Source organism: Falco naumanni, chromosome 13 (assembly GCF_017639655.2).
Source record: "Falco naumanni isolate bFalNau1 chromosome 13, bFalNau1.pat, whole genome shotgun sequence".
NCBI lineage: Eukaryota > Metazoa > Chordata > Aves > Falconiformes > Falconidae > Falco > Falco naumanni.
Window position 1 is genome coordinate 232,432 of NC_054066.1, and position 24,694 is coordinate 257,125.

Below are 24,694 nucleotides of genomic sequence, written 5' to 3' on the forward strand. Positions count from 1 at the left end.
CTTGACCCCCCACCTCCGACCCCGGGCTCGCAAACTAACCTTTGACCTTCCCTCGGATCCCCTGAAGCCCCGACGGTGCCACTGGGTTTGCTGGGGTGGGGGGGGGGGGAGCATCACCCCCAGACCCCCTCACCCCCCTCACCCCAGCAGTAGAAGGGCCTCTAAAGCCTGACCTCCGCCACCCTGGACGCGTGGCCTGAGGAGAGGCGGTGGCAGAGGCTCCAGGCCAGTGAGGTGGTAGCTTTTTCCTCAGCTTTTGCCCAAAACCAGGTTAAAACAGTGATGCTGTGTGAACTAACTTTAGAATAGAATTAAAGAATAACCATTATAATGTTTGTTAACCACTGTAACAACTGTAGATATCATGTACTGCCATATGCTACTCATCGACCTTTGGTGTCTGTTCTGTTATCCTTTGTTAGACATCCGCCTATCTGCTGACCTTCTATGCTAAAACTTTAGCAGAACACTCCACAGGAGAGGACAGATAAGGGTAAAAGAAACAATTAAGCAAGAAAAGCAGATGGCCAGCAAGGGCATAAATTACCTCAGACTGATAAGAACACTGCAAATGTGCAAGACCATCACATAACAAGCAAGAGGTGAAAAGTACACCATGAGGAAGACGTACGGCCTTCCTCCTAGAGACCACTGCCCACGTCTCGGAGACCCCTGCCCACAATTCTTGGAAGAATTTGCGCAAGCGCGAAGGACTGATAGGCTAATTAACATATGAATCGAGGGTAGGCGGGATTAGATAATGAATATGTATAGATATTAGTTGAATAATCATTATTTCATTGTATAAATATGGAATGATTAGCTACCTTAAACATGCACGTTTGGTGGAAGGATCCCCCGTGCATCCAGCGCTGCCAATAAAGGATACTTAGTCACTAAGAAATTTTGACTACGTTCTCTAAATCAACAGCTTAAAAGCAGCCGGCAGCGGTGAGGAAAGCCCAGGTGGACAGCCAAAAGCAGCGGTAACCACGCCGGGGCCTTCCTCAAGCTCCACACCCTTTTCCAGACACATTTCATTCCCCTTTTACCTGAACCAAAGCACGAATGGCTGAAGGACACACATTTATTTCTTGTTTAAGAAATTGCTGTCAATTACAGAAAGGATGGATGATTGTGGCATCTTGGCTCTGCCTGGTATAAATTGAAGCTACTTAGTGCAAGGGAGAGAGCAATCCTTCAGCTCCAGCAGGGTTCGTTCAATGGAGCTTGGAGGAAAAGGTGCACATTGAGGGAAAAAAATCTTTTATTCCTGTGGGAGAACCAGGAAAACTGGAGCAGCGACAGCTCGTGCTGAAAGAGGGGAGCATTGGTAGAGTAAGAGCATCAGGTCACCATCCTTCCTTCGGAGGGTAAAATTAGGGTGAGGGCTAACGATGCTCCCCCAAAACAAGCACGTTTTGTGGCTCAGCCATCCATGTTGCTCCTCGAGGGATTTTTTTATTTTATTATTTCAATCCACTTAAACCCATTAAGTCCAGTTTTCAGTCGTGCGAGGAACAACCGCGTTCGGTTTGTGCTGCTGCTGCTTGGTGATTTCATTTGATATTCCCGGTCTGCAGCAGCAACGCCTGGACGCTGCGATGGAGGAGATGGAACAGGAGGGGAAGAGTTGTGAGATAGCTTTGGGGGGAATAGAATAAAAGCTCCAAGAGCAGAGGGGGTTATTCCAGCACTCTCAAATGCCAGAACGGCCCAAGAACAGGCTGGTAACGTTTTTGAACATAATTAGAAAAATTCCCAGGGAATAGAGAACCCAGCAAAGAGAACCCTAATAATTTTGGACAGAAGGGCTGCACAAACACCCGAGCTGCTTCTGTAGGGTCACCTGAGGGATGTGGAAGATGGATTGGTGGCACTTGGAGGAAATCTTTACCCACTAAATCTGGAAATCATCACAGCAGCCAGGTACTAGAGCTGAGATAAATTGATTTCCTCATTCTAGAAGGAAACAGGGAGGATTTACGGTCTGTGTTCATAATGAGTGGCTGTTTCAGCACGTTGATTGAAGACTCACAGAATCCTACAATTATTTCCATACCTTAGGGAAGTACTTATAGATTACATACAGCTTTCTAGCTTGGAAACATTTAGACTATAAAACGATGCTCTGGGCAATATATTCCTGAAAGAAGTCCTCCATTTAATACCATTTAAAGTCTTGTTCATGTGTTTCTCAACGAAAACTATTTAAATAAATGAACATGAAGCTGTGGGCAACTTCACAATCAGAGCAAGGAGTTAAATCAGTGCCACCATGCTGCGTTATCAGTGCATTTCTATATGTAACACCACAGAAACAAGTCCTACCAGCTGTCTTTAATTGCTGATGACCGATAGGTACCCCAGCGAGCTCGAGCACCCTAGAACTTGCTGCGAGATGCTCCCCATGGCCTCAGAGACCTGAGAAGGAAGCAGAGCTTTGAGGCCAGGCACATCCGCAGGAAATCCTGCTGGGACATGGGGCTGTCTGCTCCGCAACACCCCGACACTTGCCTCAAAACCACCTGTGATTTCTTTCCTTGGATTCTTCCTGCAAGCCCTTCCCCGGATCCATCTTGTTTAGGTGCTACAAAAATACTGCTTTAGAGAAAAGCAAGCTGCATCAGGGGCGATCAGTCAGGAGCTGAGTGGTGCATGTGGTTATAATTATTATTAACTAACATGATCAAATACCCAAGAGCATTAGCAGAAGCTGAGATCTTGGCTGAACAATCAGAAAATACAAATTAAATCTGCTACCACCCCTCAAGCCAAGTTCAATGCCAAAGGTATCGCAGTAGCTGTGGTGGGCACGAGGATGTTCCGGGGAAAATAAAACCCACCCATATTTATGCTGAGCCACGTGAATTTGAAATTGCAGTGCTTAACCATGTGTTCTCTCAACGAATCGATGCAGGATATGGCTAGAAGCTACATGGAGCTTGGAGGGAAGGAAGCTGAAGCGGTAACGTAGCTCACCTTTCCTTGGGGAAAAGTGGCAGGATCCAAAATCCATCACAACAGGTGGAAGTCGAGCAACAGCCAGATGTGCAGCACCTCTGCCCTAAAGCCCGTCCCTCCCAGCAGCCAGGAGCAGCGGTGAACTCTACCCGGTTGCTTACTCAGCAGCAATTTTCTTAGGAGGCAGTTTGTTCAGGGGAAGGGTTTACAAGGAAGCTAGCACAGAAAGATTTTACACCCGCTGACTTCTCTGAGCCCTTCCCGGCTGATTTCCTGGCCTCCCCTCACATGCTCTGAGCCCACAGCATCGCTGGGGATGAGGTGCTTGGATGTTCCTGCGGATCACGGGCAGACTGAGGGCCACCTTGCTCGGCTTTGAGCAGTCTGAGAGGGGTTTTAATTAGCGTGACTAATTGTTCGGATGTCTGGACTTTACTGCCTGCATCCTCGAGGAGCACAGAGCCACGAAAACCTTAATGCTACATATAGAAATGCTCAGCGCTCACGTATCTGCACTTAATTCAAGGGCTTTGACCCAGAACACAAACCCGCATCAGTACTTTGAGTCTAGAGACCCCGTCACACCGCAGCCATCGAACCCCAAACGCTCCCGAGAAGCTGGATGAGCCCAAACCTCATCAATACGGCAGCACAAACAGCGGTGTGGGCTCAGCACCCCCGTGCACGCACCAGCTGCCTCTCCAGGACTTGCTCCTCGGCCAGCCCTTTGTTTGAAAGGGAACACAAAGTTCAGAGTCCAAGGGAAGGGCTGTTGTACAATGAATCCATCACCAGAAGGCAGAAAGCTCAGCGGAACGGCACAGGGGAGTGTCCGAAACGCTCAACGGGCCTGTTAATTGACCTGAAAACCCGTCGTTGAAGGGATAAAATTCACCTCTGCAAGGGGAAGGCAGGTTGTGCCCAGAGAAGGCCAGATGTTCCTTCCAGCCCGGCCTTCAGGAACACCGAGGTAACCTCACTCAGGCTCTGCCCCAATTACACAAGAAGGAAATGAATTACAAATTTTTCTTTCAGTCTGACAGCTGATTCTGCCCTCCCCTCGTTAATAACCAGGGTGGGGAAAAAAACCAACAGGTAGAAGATAACGGAGCGCAGCGAGCAGCTCCAATTCCACTCGCTGTTCCCTGGTAGAAGTTCTCCGGGCATCTGGACTGATGCCAACGCTTCTGGGGCGAGCAAAAGTAGATGGATGGGAGGGAGCCGCCGTCCCTGCTGACCAGGTGAAAAGCCTCCTCCCAAAAAACCAGCTGGAAAAGCAGCATATTTCACACGCAACCAGCACCCCTCAGCGGCCCTTCTTCTCAAAATGCGTTTCTGGAGCTGGTTTAACGGTGTGTTAAAAGAAATAAGGACAGCAGAAATGGGGAAGCAAGGAAATAAAGCAGAAAGGTAGAAGGAGGGTGTAGCTCTATTACAAATAAAGGTGGGGTTCGTCTGTTTTTAAAAAGAATGGCTGGCTGACGGAGGCCTCACCGCTTTCAGGACCCGATATTTAAGGTTGCAGGCAGCCTACCCCAATTACTGAATCTCCATTTGCTGAAGTAAACCTTAAACCAAAGGTATTGCCCTGTAACGCTTCCCGAAAATCCACCCCGATTAAAACATCATCCTCTAACGCGGCAAGACAGAAGCAGAGGACGTCTTAACGCTCCACCAAAGCCAAGCCCAGTTGTTTTTCATCACGATGGGACCAGCTAATTCTATCTGGGTCTGCGAGTTTCTACAGAGAAAAGCAGGAGGAAACCTGGAAATCACCGCAAAACTGCTGAGCAAGAAGGAAAAACCAGCAGCTGTAAAAGGAGGCAACAGAATCGAGACTTTTTCTTGGCACAAGCTAAACTTGAACAGACGATGGTGGCTAGCTGCACGCCTGTCTGCCTCCGAAGCAAAAATGTGTGAAGATTACACTTCAGAGGCGACTTTCTAACCCTGCACCCTCCTCTTGTCTTTTACAGCCTTCAGAATCATCCCCCCATCACCCTGAAGCGCCATCAGCACCCCCGCAAGGCAGCCGGTTCGTTGCCGCGGCGCACTAATGGCACTCAGTGCTAATTATGTCGCTCTGAGCTTAAATATGTATCAAATTGAGAGCTGGGCATCGGGATTAACATGCCAAACCACCCCGAAAGTCCGATGAAACCCACAGAAGAGCCAGACGCCGACTCCTGGCCACCCAGCAGCTCACAGGGTTGACCTCAGGATCAGGCTGCACCTGCAGAAGGAACGAGTCACATCATTACAGTCCCAGCGAGGTATTTAGTGACTCAGGCTATTCGTTATGTTTGGCAAAGAATCTTTCAGGACTAATTTGAGATGTCCGTCTGCAGGAGAGGGGTTCACCGCTCAGGGAGGTGAGCGGGCAATGCCAGGAGCAACTGTTCGTGACTTGAGCTGGCTGGTTTCATGGATAATAAGTCTTGCCGGCACGGAGCGCAGCTCATCGCATCCCCTGCAGTCCCGTTACCTTGGAGGACTCCACGGGCACCGCTGAAGCACCCGGCAGTCGCTGCCACCAGGGACTGGAGCTGGACAAAAGGCTTTGAAGTCAGGAGCAGCCTCAGCACTTTGACTTCACGTCAATGTTTCAATCTCCCTTTCTGCCCGTTGCTGGGGGAAACTTCTCTCGTACAAACAGTTTACACCAAGCTGGAGGTTTGTTACGAGTGGACGTGGTCACACTGGTGATTCATGTCCTTATCCATCAACCCATCCTGCAGGAAAGCTCCCCGCTGCCTCGCTCCGTAGCAGGAATAGCTTCTGCGGTGTCATGGAAACTAATTTCCTCATTTCTCCCTCATTTCAGGAAGGAGAATCTGTACTCCAGGTGATGATTAACCGATGACAGCTTTACTGCTAACACAGGCGAGGAAGTCGGCTCCATCTGCAGTGCTGAATGAAGAGAAGAAAGCCGAGCCAAACCCAAATAATGCATCAGAAGACGGAGACACGGGGTTTGTAGACCAGTTCTAAGCCTCCAACCTCTCCCAAGCTTTACCAGGGTACCAGAAATTAAGGCAGAAGCACAGGTAATCTCAGGATAGTCCTTTTATCTCCACCCACCAAAACATTCACCTTTAAAATAAAAGCGTTTTACAAACAATACAATGTTGACACCACTTAAGTTTCGCTCCGCGTTAAAAGGAAAAATTAAAACATCGGGGGGGGGGGGGGGGGGAATATTACAGTCACATGGAAGTTATGCAGAACCTTAACGGCGTACGCTGCGGAAATGAAAACCCCCAAAACCAAATTTCTGATGTTTCCAGACAGACAGGCTAAGGGGACAAACCACATCTTTCGTTAAATATAGAAAAAAGTTTCAATTCCAGGGGAAGAAGTTTTGTTTGCCAGATCGTGAAGTAGCACTGGTTCGCACACATGCTCAAAAGGAAATTCTCCTAGTACAAAGCCATCTAAAAAACAGAGACCGCACAAAATCTAGCTACTAAAAAAATGAAGATTTGGTAAAAAAAAAAAAATTCCTCTATTTTTCAAAAAATCACTTTACAGGTAAAGGCTTCCACTGCCTAAGTGAGTTTAGTAGAATGAGAACTCAAAACATGTGCTATGAAATTCACAGATACAGTTATGGATTTTTTTTTTTTTTTAAAAAAAAAAAACCCAAACCCCAAAACCCAACAAAATACAACAGGTCTTTTACACATCAGCTTCCCCCTCCAGAGTTTACTCTGCATCCTCATCCTCTTGTGCTGCAGCAACTTCCTCACTTTCTTCCTCCTCATCTTCTACTTCCACAACTTCTACTGGCTGTTGCTCTTCTTCCTCGGGGAGAGATTCCTCTCCAGGTGGAGAAGTCTGCTCCTCTGCATTTTCCGCGTCCAGCTCTGCCTCTGCCTGTGCTTGTGGCTGTGCCTCAATTTCTGTCTCTGTTTCTTCTTGCTCCCCCTCATTTTCAGCTCCTTCTGCTTCTGGGTTCTCTTCAAGATCCTTATTTTCCTCCTCTGGATTTTCCTCCTCCGGATTTTCCTCCTCCGGATTTTCCTCCTCCGGATTTTCCTCCTCATCCTTGTTTTCATCTGCTCCTTCTGCTGTTCCTTCCTCTACACTTCCACTGGCTCCCCCTTCTCCTTCCTCATGCTCCTCTTTTTCTTCTGGGTCATCCATGAAAGGATTCTCACCCTGAAAAGCGAAGACAAACGTTGGTCTGCTGTGAGTTTATCTCTAGCTGCTTCGAGGAATTCACACCAGGAAACCCTCCCAAGAAGTTCAGCGTTATGGCTGCACCAGAAGCAGTCAAGTGAGCAGCTCCCGAGAGCAGATGCTGCCTCAAGAATTCAAATGAATGCTAATATCAGCGGCTACAGCACAATGCTCAGGTCTGCGGGCAAAGTTTAAGCCGGAGGCTTTGCTCACCCTGTTTGCTCAGGGTTCACTGTGATACGGGGCAGGAGATGACAGATGAAGTCATCTGCAGTGCAGAAATCCGATATATTATTCAAAATCTCCCCCAGATTCCCCTCCAGGATCAGCTAGGAAGTGCCCTCAGCGGACAGCGGCAGCTACCGTGAAATTCCTACAGGACGGAGATATTGCTGCTGGCTTGACCCCCTACCAAGCTGCTCCACAAACACCTACCTTCAGGTACCGCTCCAGCTTCTTGCTGATTAGTTTGTTGTTGAGAATACTCCTCGCAACTACTAGCGATGATTTCTTGGACTGCTCCATCATAGCCTGTACAAGAGGACAACAAAATGCCCTTAGATTTTATTCTGAATTAACTTACAAGGCCACTAATTAGTCACAGCTCAGCAGCGGATGACAGGCTACAGAGCGTACTTAGGTATTTTAAAAAATCGGCTATTTTCTGCACGTGCCCCAAATTCTGTGCTTCAGAAAAGCATCAGGCAGCCAAATAAAAGCTGTGTGGGTCGTTTCACCCACTTCCACCAGTGGGATTGTTCTGTATTTCAGTCTCCAGGGAGTAAAATTGGAAGACAGTGCATTTTGATCCTGCCGAGGCGCAGGGAGCACAGGACAGCTGAGCGCTGCAGACGGTACTGCAGCCTACTCACCACCGCCACAGCGACACGTCAAGATTTACGGTCGTGTGCCGATGGGTCTGGTTTATACCCAGCGAGAGCAGCCGTCTGACAGCCGTCGCCTCGGATCGCTGCTTGTGGGCCTACTAGAGCTTGTAACAAAATCACCCTGTACGTATGTGGAAGCGGGGAAGTCACAAAGCTGTTTATTTCACAAGGAACGGGGCAGGAGATGGGAGATTTCATTTGGGGATTGGCATGAGGCTTTGCTGAAGGTGCTTTAATTCCGCTAACACCTTGTTGGCCAGGCTTTTGCAAAAGGCAAAGTTTCTGGTGACACAAGGCCATCAAAATGAACCACAGACTCTGTGGAGAGACACACTGAAGACAACGAAGAAAATTCCTCTCCACCTGAACTAAAACCATCCAAATCCGCGCTCCTGTTATCGCCGCCGAAGCCCCCCAAGGCTGCCCACTCACCCTGCGGTTGTGGTTGTGGTCAAGTGACTTCAAGTGTTTCTGGATGATGCCGTACTGCATTGGGATGAAGAGGTCACAGGCAGCACAGTGAGCTGCCTCCACCTTTTTAATAAAATGCTCCATGCCAACATCTGAAAAAGAAGGTAAAAAACGGTATTAACTGGAAAATAATCCAGGGATTTGTGCTAATGTTTCAGATTTTACCCCAGCCCGCTTTACAAACTCTTTTCTTGACCCCCCCAGGTGCCTCTTCTTTCCTCGACCCCCCCAAACTCTCTTCTGACCCTTCCACTGGCATCAAACAGCCTGCCCAGGCAGCAGGTGAGGAACCAAGCGGAGCGTGCGTTATAGACAGCCACGCTCACAGAACACCAGCAGCCCAGATACAAGCCTGGCCACACACCGCAACCACGAGCGCCGCGAGCTGTGGCTGCATCAGCACTACATGTTTGGAAAAAAAAAAAAAATAAAATAAAAACCCTCTTCAGCCAGCTAATCGTTTGCCTACCGTCCACAAAGCTGGGTGATAACCTCGAGTGGCTGGCGGTGCACCTGAACACACAGGTGTACGCTTGCAGCAACACCAGCACGTTCCACCCCCCACCAACCTTTTTATTATTTTTACTACTTTTTACTATTCATAGATTTGACAAGGCAGCTGACACATGACAAAGGAACTCTTGCATGCACACAGGGAGTAACTCTTACCTTGTGTAAGATCTTGGTCCCTATAAATCTGCTGAATAACTGCGTTAATGTCTTCGATTGCTTTACGACGCTCTTCAGTTTTCCTAGTTTTATTAGCAACATATTCCTGTAGGGCAGAATATTTCACATTAATTTTTTTTTTTACCCTCCAACTTTTAGGTGCATCTCTTAGCGTGCTCATCCGAAGAGTCCTACAAGTCCCACCACGCACTGCTCTGCGGGTAGCGCTGCCTTTCAGGGCAAGTCACGTACTCTGGCCAGCAAAATCTGCAGTGGGCAAGTGCTTCATGTCCTACCAGTGCAACCGGTGAGATGAGAGGTTGGACAACCCGTTCAAAAGCAAAGGGTAGTCAAGGCAGAGCTCTGATGCTTTAATTCAACCCTGCTCTACCTTTTCTAACAGTTTCCAAGACAGTTACTTAGAGAGGCAGTCCAGGAGCTTTACAGCATCTCAAAAAACCCCAACAACAACATAAAACCTAAATAAAACCAAAATCCACCCCGTACAACCCCAAACTCTTAAAGCCAGGGGGCAGAAATGGAACCAGAGACTCACCTGCAGGAAATCAGCTGTTTGTTGAGGCAGCTTGGTTCCGACAAACTTGAAGTGTTCTTTATGGAATTTACTCTCCAGGTGACTGTTCATCTCATCATCATAGAAGGTCCGATATTTGCATAACGAACAGACAAACTGGATCCTGTTGAGAGAGTCAGGCGAAGGGAAATGATACTCAAACCAATCTGTTCCTGCTCCGCTGGGTACCGCCTCCTCACTGCATCTACCCCCTTGCTCTGTTTAAGGGGCGGCAGATAAACTTCTGGAAGTCTCCAACCTGTAAATGCTTAAAGGGATGTTTCCCAGAGGTTTTCCCATTCCTGTTTATCTTTTAAGCACGGGCAGCGAGATAACCAGCAGGAGAGCAACACAGCTTCTCCGAGGGAGACAAAACACTGGGACAACTGGGAACAAGAGGATACAAGTACTACAGTCCCAGAGAAGAAAGCAACATCACTAAAAAATAAATAAAAAAAAAAGAAATAGGAGATGTTACCTTTCTACCATGCGATCCCGATGCCTCTTCTTTTGCCTCTCTTGAGTTTTCTTGCCCGCCTGCAATTTGCGTTTGATTTGACTGATCTCTTCTTGAATTGTTAAAGCACCTAAGTGTTTAAAGCAGGTTGGATTTCAGGGCACTACTCGAAGACACCACCCGATTCAAGAGAATTTCCCTGGACGAGTTGTCAGCCCAACCGACCTGCACAGCCTAGAGACGCCGCAGAGTCAAGACACTACAGAGAAGCTTTTGCTTTACACAACAGCGTCATCCACCCCGGGTTCGCAAAAAAGCCGCGCTGGGACAAGCTTGGGTGGGGGGCAGAGGGGAAAACCATGGCAGAAAGACTCTAACGTGGTTTCCCAGCTTTTTATTTTAATTACTGGTTGCCACTACCTGTAATTAGTTAAGATTTGTAAAAAAAAGTATCACCCGCCCTGATTTACTCAGCTTCAAATGAACCGGCAACGCGATAAAACTTGCCAGAAAAAATTTACACCATTTATTTTTGGGACAGAGAAGCTGCTTCTCTGTCTGCCCACCCTGGGATACCTGAGGGTGCATCCCAGGATCAAATTTACACTGCCCAGCAGTGGGACGGGCAGCCCCGACCACCCAGGCATCGCCCTTCAGGTATCATGGTGCTTCCCTAACCAGTCCCGTCTCTCCAAGCCGGGAAGCTCCATCCCGTTTCACAGCCTGAACAACTTCCCCAAAGTCAAGTCTACGGGACAGTGGGAAATTAAATCTGGTTCCCTGAATCCTGGGACCAAGGGATCCAGCTCCCTAGCAGGGATTTTACCGCATTTCCCTATCCCTGAGCAGACACAAAGGATAGGATCCATCCGACTAAATGCAGACGTTACCGCTGAGCTAGTCCCTTGTCCCCCCCGTCAGCAGAGATCCGACGGGTCTCATCCTGAGCAGCAAGCGAATCGGTGCCCTGGGAAAGGCCCTCCCGTTCCTCTCCGCCAGCGATGCAATCCCACCGGAGCCGCACACGCAAGAGCCTCGGCTGCTCTCGCTTGTAGGACCCCACCTCCGGCATCTATCACAGCACCGGCGTCCCCAGGGGACTCGCGCCGAAGCCAAATCACCCCTCCCCAAGGTGCAGAGGTTTAGCTCAGGTCAAGACACAACGAACCAGAAGGAACAGCAAAGCCACAAGGCAGATGGAGTCCAACAACCGAAAGAGCCTGAAGAAACTCATCGGATTTAATTGGAAATATCTCTTCTGGCCATGCTGGGGGGGGGGGGGGGGGGGGATATGCTCCACGTGGAGCTTCGCAGCGCAAGCGAGCCGTCACGAGCGCCAACTCACCTTTCTCTGAATCTTTTCCTTCTTCATCTTCCCCTTCCCCTTCCTAAAAATGCAACGTCGGGAAGTTAAAACCACCTAGAGAAAGCGAACATCTGGGCGCTGGTTTGACATCTGCACCGGCTTTGCTGCCTCCCAAACTCTCCCAGGCCCCCCCAGCACCGCGTGGAGGAGCACCAGCTCCGTCAGATCCGGCTGCTCCACGCTCCCTGAGCCCCAAGAAATCCGGCACCGCACCTGCCCGCTCCGCAGGAGATGCCTCTGCGACGCCTGCAGGTCTCGCACCCACGAGCTCTGCCCCCACCGAGCCGAAGGGCGCCGGCGGGGAGGTGCCTTCAGTCCCCGTCTAGAGCAAGGCAACATAATGCCACGCTTTGGGCTCCTCCGTATCGCAGGTAACGGATTTGGGGTTTTTCTTTACTTAAAGCCCTTTGCACTCGCATCTTTTGCTGCATTTTGACACCGTCGAGCATCTCGCAGTGACGCTGTGGCCAATGGGTGCTGCTGGAAGCCCCAACAATACCCACACTTCCCTCAATGGAACATTTTGCTTCCATCCACGGCCCCCACGCTTTCCGAGCCTCTGCCACCTGCCTTGCTTCAGGATTAATATCTGCCCTCACCAGCTCCAGCACCTCCAACCAGAGCTACAGCTTTTAGTCACGATAAAGTAGTTTACAAGAGTTACTTACGCCTCTGGAGCCTTCTTTCTCCTCTTTTTCTCCCGATTCTCCTTCCGTTCCCTCCTCTGAAAGAAACAACACAGTCGGCATAAAGAAAAATAACGAATGTCACCAACGATCTTGCCACCCTATTAAACACGGCACAGCACGACAGCTCCACCAAAACCAAAGACAGCAGCAACTTTGTATCACTTCCAAGCTGCTCGGCTCTTACCGTTGTCAGAGTCGGAGTTATCGGAGCCATCTGTCTTTGCCGCCTTGCTGTCGGGTTCATCGGAGCTGTTTGTTTGCTTCCGCTTCTTGGCGGTGGGATCTTTTTTGATTTTCTTTTTCTGAGGCTGCGAGAGAAGGGAAAGGTTGATCCCTGCAATACCCGCAGCTGCCCTCCGCAGCCAGCGATGCCCTATTTTACTCATTTTTAGCAAGTTAAGCTTCCTGTAGCGAGTCTCTGACAGACAGAGTTGATCAGGAAGGACATAATCCACCACACCTCTACCATGTAAGAGATTAAGCTGTGAAGGGCTGCAATATTCTCCTATTTCAGAAAACAAAAGATTTTTGGATTAAAGCACCCCACCTATCAACACCTCTTCGCAACTGAGTGCGCCCTTCTCGGTCTGCTTAGGAGGAAAGAGGCTACCAAACCAAAACCATGCAGAGTTATATATTTTTGCTTCTCAGAGTGTATTTTGGCACCCTTTGCTGCAGGACGTGTGGGTTTGTTGGGAAAGAAGTCTCTTATTTGAGCCGAGCAGGCGGGAGGAGATCACGCAAGTACTTACTTTAAAATCTGAGTCCCACATTTTCCAGTTTCTCCTCATTCGTTGTTTCATCATTCCTCCTCCATAACGCATATTTCCCGAGAAGCCTCGCATTCCCTGGAACATGCTTAGTTCTGGGATAATGTTGTGGGAGAAGAGGGAAGGAAGCCTGGAGGAGCCGTGGGGACCGAGACCTCGCGATCCCATCGACTGTGGAGGCTCGTTCCACTGTCCGCCCATGCGCCCGGGGTAGGAAGACGCCATGGGCCTGTTATTGCGTCCGTCTCTCCCCCAGTTCTGACCCCGCTGACCAAAGTTATCCCGCGACCGGTTCTGGTATTGATCCCGGCGGTTCCCGTAGAAGCTGTCGTAGTGACCTTCATAGGCGTTATCGTTGTCGTGTTCCGACTCGTTGTAATCGTAGCCGGAGCGGTACATGTCGCGGTCGTTCATGGAAGACCTCGAGTCATACGATTCGTACGAGTCGTACCTGCAAGAGACACATCAGTGAGACACCACTGAGGCAGAGCGGCAGAGATTAAGGAAATAAAACCCCCTGGCAGAGATTTCTGGGTTTATTTTTCCACCAGCAGATGCGTCCCTCAACACAGGACACGTTTCACTGCATGGTGGGACAGGACAGGGACCAGCAGGTGACAGAACTTCCAAAGTTTCAAGTTCCAGTGGTGGAGGAACCAGGGACCTGTGGACACGAGAAAACCCCGACGCCAGGGAGCCCCACGAATCATCCATTTCTTCCAGAATTACCAGTGTTTTTTAAAAGAATATAAAAACACCCAACCACACCGAGCAAAGGTTCCTTCACCGGCTGAGGGGTCATCGCTTTGTCCTTGCTCCCAAACGAGCTCTAGGAGAAGCTGAAGCAAACCAAGAGTTGTTCGTCCTCACAGCAAGTTGCACCATGGCCAGAAATACTTCCAGGAACTGTAAAATTTACTCCTCCGCTACTCAAGGAACACCTTGGCACAACCAAAGACCTATTCCAGACTCATCTTTCCTCCCTCTCCGTATGCGATCTCCTAACCAACTACTTTTACCAGCTGGAAAGCCAACATACACCCTACTCATTTTAAATGCAGTTTTCCCTCCTGGAAACGAGGTAGCGGAGGGTTTTGAACTTTACATTCTGCAATACTAAAACGCTTTGTGCTGGAGTTTAAGGCTTTGCACGTTTGCTGGCAGCACTTTGACTGACAAGGCAGGCGAGGAGGAAACCCGGTGCTTGAGAAAAGATCGTGACGCTGAACTAACGAGCCTCATCAAAGCACGGCCCCTCGCCGCTGCGCTCGACAGCGAGACCTTGTGAGCAGGGAGACAGGAATCAGCGGAGGGAATAAAAAAGATGTTATCATGGCTCCAAGGTCAGAAGAAAGTCACCCCGCTGATCTAAGGAGAGACGCTGGGCCTTCAAAAATCAGGTCAGGCACTGATGGAGGAGCTGCCAGTGTCCGGTTACATGTAAAGCCGGAGCAGCTGGAGGGTGAGCAGCTCCTTGTAGCCCAGAGCCAGCGTTCTGCCAGGGACTGATCTTCCTCTTTACCGCATTTCTCGTTACTTCTTGCACGGAGCGGGAATTTTCTGACCTTTTCATCAAGTCTATCCCATTCCCAACCATGGTGCAGGGGTGCTGAAGCAGTGGAAACACGAAATCAAAGGGGAGAGGCTCAAAACGATGTCTGAAGGGACAAGAAGCTGGGGAACCAACTCGGCAACCCCATTCCAGTGTGCTTAAAGCAAGCAAGTGACCAAAAGAAATCAATTTGATATAAAAGTATGGGTATATTATTTTGTAGGAGACACAGACATACTGTTTCGTGGGAGCTTTACTGTTTTGGAAATACAGGAATGGAGCAGCAAAGAGCCACATCATATTTATTAATATTTACTCCTGAATTTTGCTTTGTCCAACATCCTTTTACCTTTTTAAGGCATGAAAAACCCGGACTAAGTAGTCACCCTGCAGAAATACTAAGTCCTGGCTCAAAACTCATAGTGCACGTTAATAAATCAGAAACCTTTGGGGAAAGCACCCTGTTTATTAGTACTTCACCATTAATTAAGATCAGTGAGGCGCTGATGGTGTCGTAGAACTGAGCATCCACTGCAACACTGGCTACCAAAACCTCACTGCAGCAGCCAACCGATTCATCAAAATTAGTAATTTAAACTCAGTCCTTTGTTTTCCTTAGCACTACTCTTGAAGTACGCAAGTAAGCTCACGAGAGTATTCCTTGTAATTGTTTGATTTGTTTTGCAAGACACGGATGGAAATTTAGCGTAAAGCTCCTATTTGCAGGCGAGAGGAGGACAGCTGAGCCAGCTCCAGACGCTCGCTTGAGTCACGGTGCTGGAAAGGGCAAGAACGAGACCAGCGAGGAACAAACGGAGCAGCAACGACGCTTCACAAAGCAACAGATCACTCCTGCGCCTCCTCACCTCGCGCCCTGCGCTCACCTGTCTCCGCCAGAGCCGTAGTGGCCTCCTTGCATCGTGTCCGTATCCATGTGCGACACCATGTCCAAGCGCTGGTTCATTTTCGTGATGACAGCGTCGGCGTTGCCGCCGCCCGAACCGTCGGGGTTCATGTCAACGTCCGAATTGGCCATTTCCCAGGAGTTCGAAGCGGCCATGCCGTATCCATAATTGCCCGAGTTATCCTGGCCATATCCGTAGCCGTAACTGTATCCCTCGTAACCTGGAACAACAACAATAAGAGAGCTGGGTTTAGTTCCAATTATCCGGTTTCGCTAATGTTTTAATCCGAATTCAGATGGCCCAAGCATTCGCCACAAGGAGTTAAAATAAAACAAAACTCAAATTTCTGTCTAAGTCGCTTATAAACTTTGAACTGTTGAGCTCGCACAGGTTTAAGGGAACAATTTGCTTGTAAAATTCCCATAAAAGACAGCCATCGTTTATAGCTTCCTCTGTCCGGGGAGGAACGAACACGGCCCAGGGCAGAGCCTCCAGAAAAACCTGTTTTGGCTTAACAGAGATCTGGAACCCCCATTTTCAGCTGGTTTTAAGTTTGCTACAAAGCTGTCGGCGGCCAGATGAACACAGCTAGGACACACCTCCACCAGGACCTATATAAGCTGCTTTATAAGCGCTTAAATCCAAAGGGATGATGCTACAGCGCGTACCTGTGCTCTTTGGAGGCGGTACAGCCGAGTACCGACAGCACAAACGCTTTCGGCCTCGCGTTTCCCCACAAATTTTTATATCAAAAAGCAACAGAGAGGCTTCTCCCCTGGCTAAGAAGGCCCCAACTGTTACAAACAGAAAAAAAAAAAAACCACGGCAGGAACAACACAGAAGCCAATTAAAAACCTGCTGCGGCTTTAAATTTAGGTTTTTCTTCCCCCAGGCATTTTATTTGGCTGCTGGCACATGCAGAGAGGGAATTTCTGTTTCTTCCTTCTCCGCAAGCCTCAATTTATATCATCACCTGCGCGGGTTTGCCAGGCGGCAGCAAAGTGGGGGCTTTTCTGGGGGGTGGGACAACCCCAAAGAACAAGGATTCCGCCTCAAACAGTTTTCCTGCGCAACCAGTGACAGCAGCAAAGTTCTCTGTTGGCTTCCAGGCAAATTTTTCAAATAAAAAAAAGAAAATGGTCGCGCGGGTGGAACAGTAAGAGGCTACACAGGGTCTGCGCTGCAGCAGGGACAGCGGCTGTTTGTCACTGACGGCAGCGCGTCCCCCTCTGGCTCAGGAAACGCATCTGAAGTGGAAGGTACTAAACCATGACTCCAGTTTTTACTGTACTTGCCTCTGTTCGTCCCAGAGTTCCAGTCTCCATAACCTAGAAAAAGAGCAGAAAGCAATTAAGGGACGAGCCTATCGTTATCATGGCGTTCGCCGCTCAAGATCCTTGTTCCCCAGCGTCAAAATGGAACGACGCCCCCGATAAGCCGCGGGTCTTGCGCCAAATATCAAGGAAATCGCACCTTAACGTCGTCACGTCCCCGCAAGGGCTACGTTCTTTGCTTGTTTTAGGCAAAAAAACCACAGGTTTTAATTTCAAGCTGAGCTCCCAAGGAGCGATTTCCACGACCGAGGATTTTGGGAGCAGAGGTGAAGCGTTCGGGAAAGCAAGAGGGGTCTTGCATGGAATAACCCCCGCCCCAATTAACGCCTAAACCAGCGGGCCCGGGACGCGATGGGGAAGTTTTAAGCCCACCATCCGCCAACCCGCAGCATCCCGGGACTGACATTCAGACGCCCTTTGGAGCAAAACGTATCTCGGCGACGTCGTTGCACTTTGCCCTTGTGGGAAACCGGCAAGAAGTTGGGAGATAGCGGGATGGGAAGGGATGGGAGGATCCCAAGGAGCCGCGGCTGGGACGCCGACAGCCCGCTCCAGGACCTGTTACCCCAGCGCTAATTCTCCAATTAATTACAGCCTCATTAATCAGGGTACGTATACGTACGGCTTCCCTTTGTATCGATCCAGGTATCGATCCCTATGGATGCTACGGGCAAACGATGTTACCTCACAGCTTCTCGCTGTGATTTCCCCCTTAATTAGAAACTCTTTTTCTCGTAGGAAAGGTTAATTTGTTAAATTTCTTTTTCTCTCCGTTGCCCAGCATCACCGTTACAGCCTAAGCCCCTTCCAGGAGACACCGAACAGTGGGAAATCTGCTCCGACAGCCGCCGCACTCCACAGGTGAGCGGAGAGGCCACCCCAGGAGCGGGTGAAAGAATAAAATCAAGATTAAAAGAAAAAAAAAAAAGGTAAAAACGCCACTAAAGCAGGTGAGGAGGCAGCTGCTGCCCCAACCCGAGCACGGACGAGCAAACCCTGTCAGCAGCCGCGGCCGGGCGGCTGTCAGAGAGAAGCCAATGAAGCTTGATTAAAAAATTAATTAAAAAATAAATCATTTTTCTGTCAGCAAAAGAGTCCGGCCCGCTCCCCACCCCCCCGGGGCCGGCAGACCCCCCGGGCCGGCAGCCTCCAACGCCCCACCGGGTGGCAGCGGGCCGGGGTCCCGGGGCGGCAGCAGCCGCGGGGCAGCTCCGAGGGCTGGGCCTGAGCCGCCCCGCGCCCTGGGGGACGCTGACACCAGGACGGAGCCAGGCCCGGCGGCGGCACCGGTGGCACCCGCCCCCAGGGGCCCACCCGGCCGCGGCCTTCCCCCGCCCCCCAGCCCCGGGCCGGCGGGGCCCTTGGCAGCCCCCGGCCCCGGCCCGGCTCCCCCCGCGGGGCCGCCCCCGCCGCCATCTTGCGCCGCCGCCCCTCACCTGAGTAGCTCATGATGGCGGCGCCGCCGCCCGCCGCCGCCTCCCTCTGCGCGACACGGCAACGGCGGCGCGCGGACCCCGCCTCCCCGCCCCATTGGCCGCGGCGCACCGCCTTCCCCGCGCTCATTGGCCGGCGGCCGCACCGCGCCCCGCCGCCATTGGTCCGGCCTCCCCGCGTGATCCGCGGCTCCTATTGGCGGTCGGTGGGTGTCGCTCGGCGCCTCCCTCCCCCTCCGCTGGGCGGCCGCCACGGTGATTGGCGAGTGCGAGTGTCAATCGCGGCGCGGCGGGCGTCTCCCTCAATGGAACCCGCGGGGCCAGGCGCTGATTGGTCAGGGCGGCGGTCACCCCTCGAGGAGGCACGGCCGCTCCCGCTGCGCTCTCTCATTGGTCAGCTAGAGACCGGGGCGGCCCTACTTCCGCCAATAGCGTGGATATTAGCCCCGCCCCTCCTCGCCGCAGCAACTGCTGCTATTGGCTGCCTCCGTGAAGGCCCCGCCCTGCCAGCGCCCCGCGCGACGGCCTCGTGGTGGGGGCGCCCCCTGGCGGCGACGCAGGGTAAAGGGGGAGCTCGGCGAGGGGAGGGGCGGGGGCACATCCGTGTCTGCCGTGGGGGTGGCCGTCACGGGGCGTTGGCCTCGGCGTGACCCCAGCCTGACCCCGGCGGCCCTTTTCCCAGGGGTCAAGGTCACATCCTGACCCTGGTGTCCCCAGTCGCTGGGACCGGCCCTGCCTGGATCCCAGTGGCCAGAGGTGATGACCTCAGTTGACCTCGGCATCCCCTTCTCCCAGGGGTCAAGGTCACATCCTGGCCCCGCCGCCCCCCTTTCCTTGGGGTCAAGGCAAATCCCAGCTCCATGTCCCCATCCTGACCCGCGGCCCCACATCCCAACCCCTGCCCTCCTCCCCCAAGACCTAAAATCACCCCAATTCCCCCCAAAACCACCTCCCCCACCCCCCACCCCATCCCAACATTCTGGGTATCCAGAGACTCTGCTCTCCTCCCGGCTTCATTTCCAGAAGAATTTAATCCATCGTCCCATATTCCCGGGTACAAGAATCACCAGAGTATGTCCCAAAAAATTGGAAATAAAAAAAAAAAAAAAAAAAAAAAAAAAAAAGAAAAAAAAATTTATCCGTTAAAATTCCTTCCGAAATTCGGAAGTTTTGGGATTTCCAAATAAAAATGAATATTCCTTAATATTCCTTATTTCTACACAAATCTAGAGTTTAAAAAAGTCAGGAGGTCTATGGAGCTAGACGAGGAAAAACCGGGAAAAATAAAGAAATAATAAAGCAACGCTGAAAGTGAGAGGGGGGTGGGGGGAGGGGTGGGGGCTGAGCCGAATCCTCCCAGCGCCGCCGCAGCCCATCCCGGCTGGAATACTGGGAATTCCCTGTTCCCACTGGAGCTCCCACCCGCTCTGCTCCTCTCCGGTGGATCGGGATGCAGCCGGGGGGGAGGCGGGGGGGGGGGATGGGGTGTGAATCCCACCGGATGGTGGGAAAAGCAGGAGGGAAGCAGCGGCAGGTTTTTTTTTGGTGTAGGAAAAGGGGATTTTGGGCAACATGCAACCCCGGAACTGAGGGATTCCAACATCTACGCGAGGCTAAATTTTATCATCGCCTATGGAGAGAACAAAAAAAAAAAAAAAAAAAAAAAAAAAAATCGAATATACATTAACTCTAAGGGTCATATACAAAATCCACAGCGTTTTCCGGGAACGTGGCTGCTCCCTGAAATTCCCCTCCGGCCCGGCTCCATCCCGAATCGCCGTCGGTAAAGGTGACAGCGTTTGTTCTTTGGGTTAAAAAAAAAAAAAAAAAAAAAAAAAAATCATCAAAACAAACAAACAAAAAAAAAAACTAAAAAAAAAACCCCAACCAAAAAACCAAAACCCACACGGATTTTGGGAAGCGAGGAAGGGGAAAAATTTCCCGTCCTGTCCCGAGACCGGCACTGAGTTGTTCCCTCCCCGATCCGGTGCCGGATCCCGGTGTCTCCCGTGGGATCACCGAGGGTCGATCGCCGAGGGTCGTCTTGATCCATGTAGTGCTTGTAGCTGGGATTGTGCCCCCCCGCCAGCTCATTCCCCCGGACAAAGTGGGAAGCTCCGGAGAGGCAAAGGCAGCGCTCGATCCCCCCCTTTCCCAAAAAAAAAAAGTAACAACAACAAAAAAAAAGGAATCGTGGATGTGGGGGGGGGGGGGGGGGATGGTGTCGCTTCCCTGTGCCGGCTCGGTCACCGTGAGGGTGGGGGCTCCCGTTACTGAGCCTCGGCGAGGGTGGGGGGGGTCGGGGGCTGGGGGAGCTTCGCCCCGTAAAGGATCCGCTTTGGAGAAATTCATTTCCAGGATGTGTCGCTGGAGATGCCGTACCCATTCCTCCTGGATGGAGAGGGGCCCTTGGAATTCCACCTCGCAGAACCTATGGGGGAAGACAGCGTCGGCTCGGGGCGGGGGGGACACGACGCGCGGATTTAGGGGACCCCCGAAACGAGGGATCCACGCTGGGGATCCCGTGGGATAGGGGATAACCCCCCCTCCGCTTCCCCAGGGGACCCACCTGCACTTGAGGGTGTAGATGTTCCCCACAAACTTCACCAGGGAGGTCTGTGGGGGGCGGGGGACCAGGGACGGCACCGGCCTCATCCGCGGCGGCGGCCGCCGCGTCTCCTCCATCTTCTGCTGGAATTCAGCCCCTTCCTCTTCCCGGTGGAGCGCGGCATCCAGGGGTCTCGCCTGCCTCCGCTCAAACTCTGGGAGAAGGGGGAATGGGGTGGGGGGGTTAGATCCGGGTGGGGGGCACCCAAGGCGGCGCGGCGCAGGGAGCAGCCCCCCCTCATCCCGGGGAACCGGCTCCCTGGGAGGAAGAGGAGGAGGAGGAGAGGGGGGGTCTCCGCTAAGGAAGCCCCGGGAATGGGCCGGGATTTTCCCGGTGTTTTGCCAGCGCTGCAGCCCCCCCCCCAGCCCCGACTCACTGCTGATGTTGGAGCGTTGATGTTCCTCCACCTTCACCAAGGAGAGGGGGGAGGTGATCATGGGCCGCTCACCGCCGCTTCCCCCATCCAGGATTTTTCCGGCGTCGCCGTGAGCCAACTCTCCCGTCAATCCTTTATTCAGGAAGGTCACGCCACTACCTTGAAGGCTGAGCGGCATCCGTCGCGCGCCGCCGCCGTCGTGATCCCGGGCGTGGGAAGAATTCCGGAATTTCTTGGTGAAGGGGCGCCCGCCTTGGATGTAGCTCCGGTAAGCGCCGGCTTTTTGGGGTCGGTGCCGGATCCACTCGCTGAGGGTCTCGATGGGGGACCCGTTGACGCACCACTCGGTGACACCGAACTGCCGCAGGTGCGCGCGCGCGTGGCTGGCCAAGGCCTTGCGGTTCTCGAAGTAGAGGCCGCAGAGCTCGCAGCAGGCTTCGCTGGCTGGGGGGAGGGGAGGGGGCAAGGCACCGGGGGGTCAGCGGGAAAGACAAGGGAAGGGGCAGGGAGCTGTGCCCCCCCCCCCCCCCCCCCCCAGGGTCCTGGGATGGAAATGATCCCCCCGGTGCCAACTGCGAGGCGGCACCACGGAGCTGATTTGGGTCGGGGAAGAAGCTCCGACCACAAATCCCTGTTCCCGTCTCCCTCCTCTGTATCCCGAGCCACAATCCCAAATCCCTGCTCCTGTCTCCCTGCTCCCCACCTCCCTCTTTATCCCCAAAGCCAAAACCCCACACGATCCCAAATCCCTGCTCCTGCCTCCCTCCTCTGTAGCCTGAGCCAAAACCCACAGGACCCCAAATCCCTGCTCCCATCTCCTCCTCTGTATTCCCAGGAGCCAAAAACCACACGATCCCAAATCCCTGCTCCCGTCTCCCTGTTTGCGTCTCCCTCCTCTGTATCCCGAGTCACAAACCACACGATCCCAAATCCCTGCTCCTCTCTCCCTGTTTGCGTCTCCCTCCTCTGTATCCCGAGTCACAAACCACACGATCCCAAATCCCTGCTCCCGTCTCCCTCCTCTTTATCCCCAAAGCCAACACCCACAGGACCCCAAATCCCTGCTCTGCATCCCCAAAGCCAACACCCACACGATCCCAAATCCCTGCTCCCATCTCCCTCCTCTGTATCCCGAGCTACAAACCACGCGATCCCAAATCCCTGCTCCTTCCTCCCTCCTCTGCACCCCCAAATCCACCCCCCCCTCCCCCCCCCCAGGGCTGGGGGGCTTCCCCCCGGCCCCGTTCTCCCCCCACTCACACGTGTGCGCCGGTTTGTCGTGCACGGCCTTGGATTTGAAGGGCAGCTCCGCCGGGATGTACGCCTTGTGCTTCCCGTCGGCGAGGGGGCCCAGGCGCTCGTCCTGCAGCGGCCGTTTGGCCGCCAGCGGCGTCAGGAAAGCGCCCTGGGATTTACCGGTGAGCGGCGACAGGGAAATCTCCCGGTTCAAGGTGGAGCCGCCAGGGCTGGGCTTCCCTGGCCGCCCTCCCAGGGATGCCAGGGCCATTCCCTGCAGGATTTTTCCCGAGGCCTTGGGGTCCGTCCCTTCTTCCCCGAGAGATTTGGGGAGTTCGATGCTGGAGGTGTGAGGTTCCTTCTTGATGACGCAAGGTTTGGATTTCTTCTTGAGGATCTCCCGCAGGGTGTCGATGGGCGAGCCGTTGACCGACCACTCGGTCACCCCCATCTGCCGGAGGTGGGATCGAGCGTGGCTCGACAAACCTTTGCGGTTCTCGAAATATTCGCCGCAAAATTCGCAGCGGATATCTCGCACTGGGTCAGCTCGGGAAGCTGTGGGGGAAGAGACATGGGAGGAGGGAGAGAGAAGGATTGGGATTAAATCCCTCCGTGCTGCTCCCGGCCAGCCACAGCTGGGGTTCCCCCACCCCGGAAGGTGATGTGGGCTCCCCCCAAGCACCGGGAGGAGCCCTCAGCCCTTCCCAAAGCCAGAGGGGATCCCTGTTCCCGAGGGATCTCGGCCCCACGGAGGGAGCGGGGAAGGCGACAGCCACGGACTTACAGAGGTTCAAGGGAGACATCTCCTCCCGCGGGGACCAGGCTCGGTCGGACGGGTGAGGTTCTCCGTGGAGTCCTCCCGACATCATCTCCCTCTTGATTTCCACCCTCAGCTGATCTTGTTTGAGTTTCTTCTGCAAGGAGGGAGGAGAAAGGCCTGGAAACATCTTCCGGGCGGTGGGAGGTGGGGACGAGGTAGGAGATTGCCCCAGGGGGCTGCCGGCTTGCTGGACCTTCTTGGGGAGGGTGGGGATGTGAAGCTCTCCGGGACCGCGTGGTTCCAAGGATCCCATACTGCCCAGGAGGGTCTTGGCCATGGCTTTTTGCCCGGGACCGGCGGGATTTGAGGCGCTGCTCCGCGGTTGGCTTCGCCGTTTGAGGATCTCCCGCAGGGTGTCGATGGGTGAACCGTTGACATACCACTCGGTCACCCCCATCTGCCGGAGGTGGGATCGAGCGTGGCTCGACAAACCTTTGCGGTTCTCGAAGTATTCGCCGCAAAACTCGCAGCGGATATCTCGCACCGGCTCCGACCCAGAGGCTGCAGGGAGAGAGAGGGAGAAAGAGAAGAAAGATCGGTGCTGATCGACGGCGGAGCGCGGCCCACGGCGCCAAAGCCAATCCCAGCCTAAAACTGGAAGCAGGCTCGAATCCGTCAGGATTCCCCAGGAAAACGCAACAGCTGGGGGCTGCGGGGAGCGGGAGGGCTTCCCAGTGCAACCAACAGCAAAGCTGTGGTCCGGAGCACTGGGATAACGGGGATGCTTGTGGACCCTGGAAGCTGCAAGTCCTGCTTGCGCTGTGGCATCTTCCCGGACACGGCGGAGCCAGTGGCACCGGGACAAACACTGCGTGCCTAAACCGAGCACATCCTGGCTAACCCCGGCTCATCCCGGCCCTGCACGCCTGGCCCTCACGCCAGGGCAATTCCTGCCTCTGGGAAGCAACGATTCCCGGCAGGATGATGAAGAGGAGGAGGAAGATGAAGCAGGAAAAGCTTTTACAACGGCAAAGAAGCTGCAGCCTGAGCCCCACGATATAGCGGGGGAGAAACGCAACTTCCCCAGTCCCTGCTGCCTTCCCGCTGCGGAGGGGAAGGAGAAACCACCCGCGCTGCAGCGGGATGGGGAAGCCAGCGGCAGATCCCTGCCTGGGAACGGGGATCAAACCCCGCAGCGGCTTGGGATCATTTCAGGCGGAGGGGAGATGGGTGCAGGCAGCTGTCCAGCCGTCCCTGCCGGTGGGAAGCGCTCAGCGGGGAGGTCGGGGCCGTTCACTTCTAACCTGAGTTGGGATTTCGGGCACCGCTGGAGTGATGCCGGGAAGGAACCTACGGAGAGGGAGCAGAGGCATCGCGGCCAGCCCTGGGAGCTGGCACGGCCGGGGCTTTAAGTTTTTAGCCAGCAGAAGGGAAATGAGGGTGATCAACCGATCCCTTGCG

General features: G+C 53.0%; 2 protein-coding genes and 1 long non-coding RNA gene across 9 annotated transcripts in view; 1 reads left to right on the forward strand and 2 right to left on the reverse strand.

Annotated features, from left to right (window-relative positions):
* Positions 1-1,504: 1,504 nt before the first annotated feature.
* On the forward strand, positions 1,505-6,587 carry LOC121096811. The gene is made up of 2 exons (XR_005830690.1): positions 1,505-5,637; positions 5,789-6,587. It is a non-coding gene; the product is annotated as an uncharacterized LOC121096811 (long non-coding RNA).
* On the reverse strand, positions 6,013-18,355 carry AKAP8L (A-kinase anchoring protein 8 like). Its single transcript, XM_040613341.1, has 13 exons — positions 18,257-18,355; positions 16,782-16,814; positions 15,466-15,706; positions 13,012-13,480; positions 12,444-12,567; positions 12,241-12,294; positions 11,550-11,588; positions 10,226-10,334; positions 9,730-9,871; positions 9,174-9,279; positions 8,466-8,596; positions 7,582-7,677; positions 6,013-7,125 (listed from the first exon to the last, which is right to left on the reverse strand). The coding sequence occupies exons 1-13, from the start codon at positions 18,267-18,269 to the stop codon at positions 6,670-6,672; spliced, it is 2,013 nt and encodes a 670-aa protein (XP_040469275.1). The 5' UTR covers positions 18,270-18,355; the 3' UTR covers positions 6,013-6,669.
* Positions 18,356-19,265: 910 nt separating this feature from the next.
* Positions 19,266-24,694, reverse strand: part of WIZ (WIZ zinc finger) — a 53,260-nt gene continuing 47,831 nt past the window's right edge. For 6 of the 7 annotated variants that reach the window (XM_040613052.1, XM_040613054.1, XM_040613056.1 and 3 more), the window contains 5 exons: positions 23,258-23,794; positions 22,498-23,028; positions 21,238-21,681; positions 20,823-21,015; positions 19,266-20,684 (listed from right to left, as the gene is read on the reverse strand). In XM_040613052.1, the coding sequence (XP_040468986.1) occupies positions 20,123-20,684; positions 20,823-21,015; positions 21,238-21,681; positions 22,498-23,028; positions 23,258-23,794 (2,267 nt within the window). In that variant the 3' untranslated portion in view covers positions 19,266-20,122. The remainder of the gene's footprint in view (positions 20,685-20,822; positions 21,016-21,237; positions 21,682-22,497; positions 23,029-23,257; positions 23,795-24,694) is intronic. The other variant, XM_040613053.1, reaches the window with a different exon arrangement.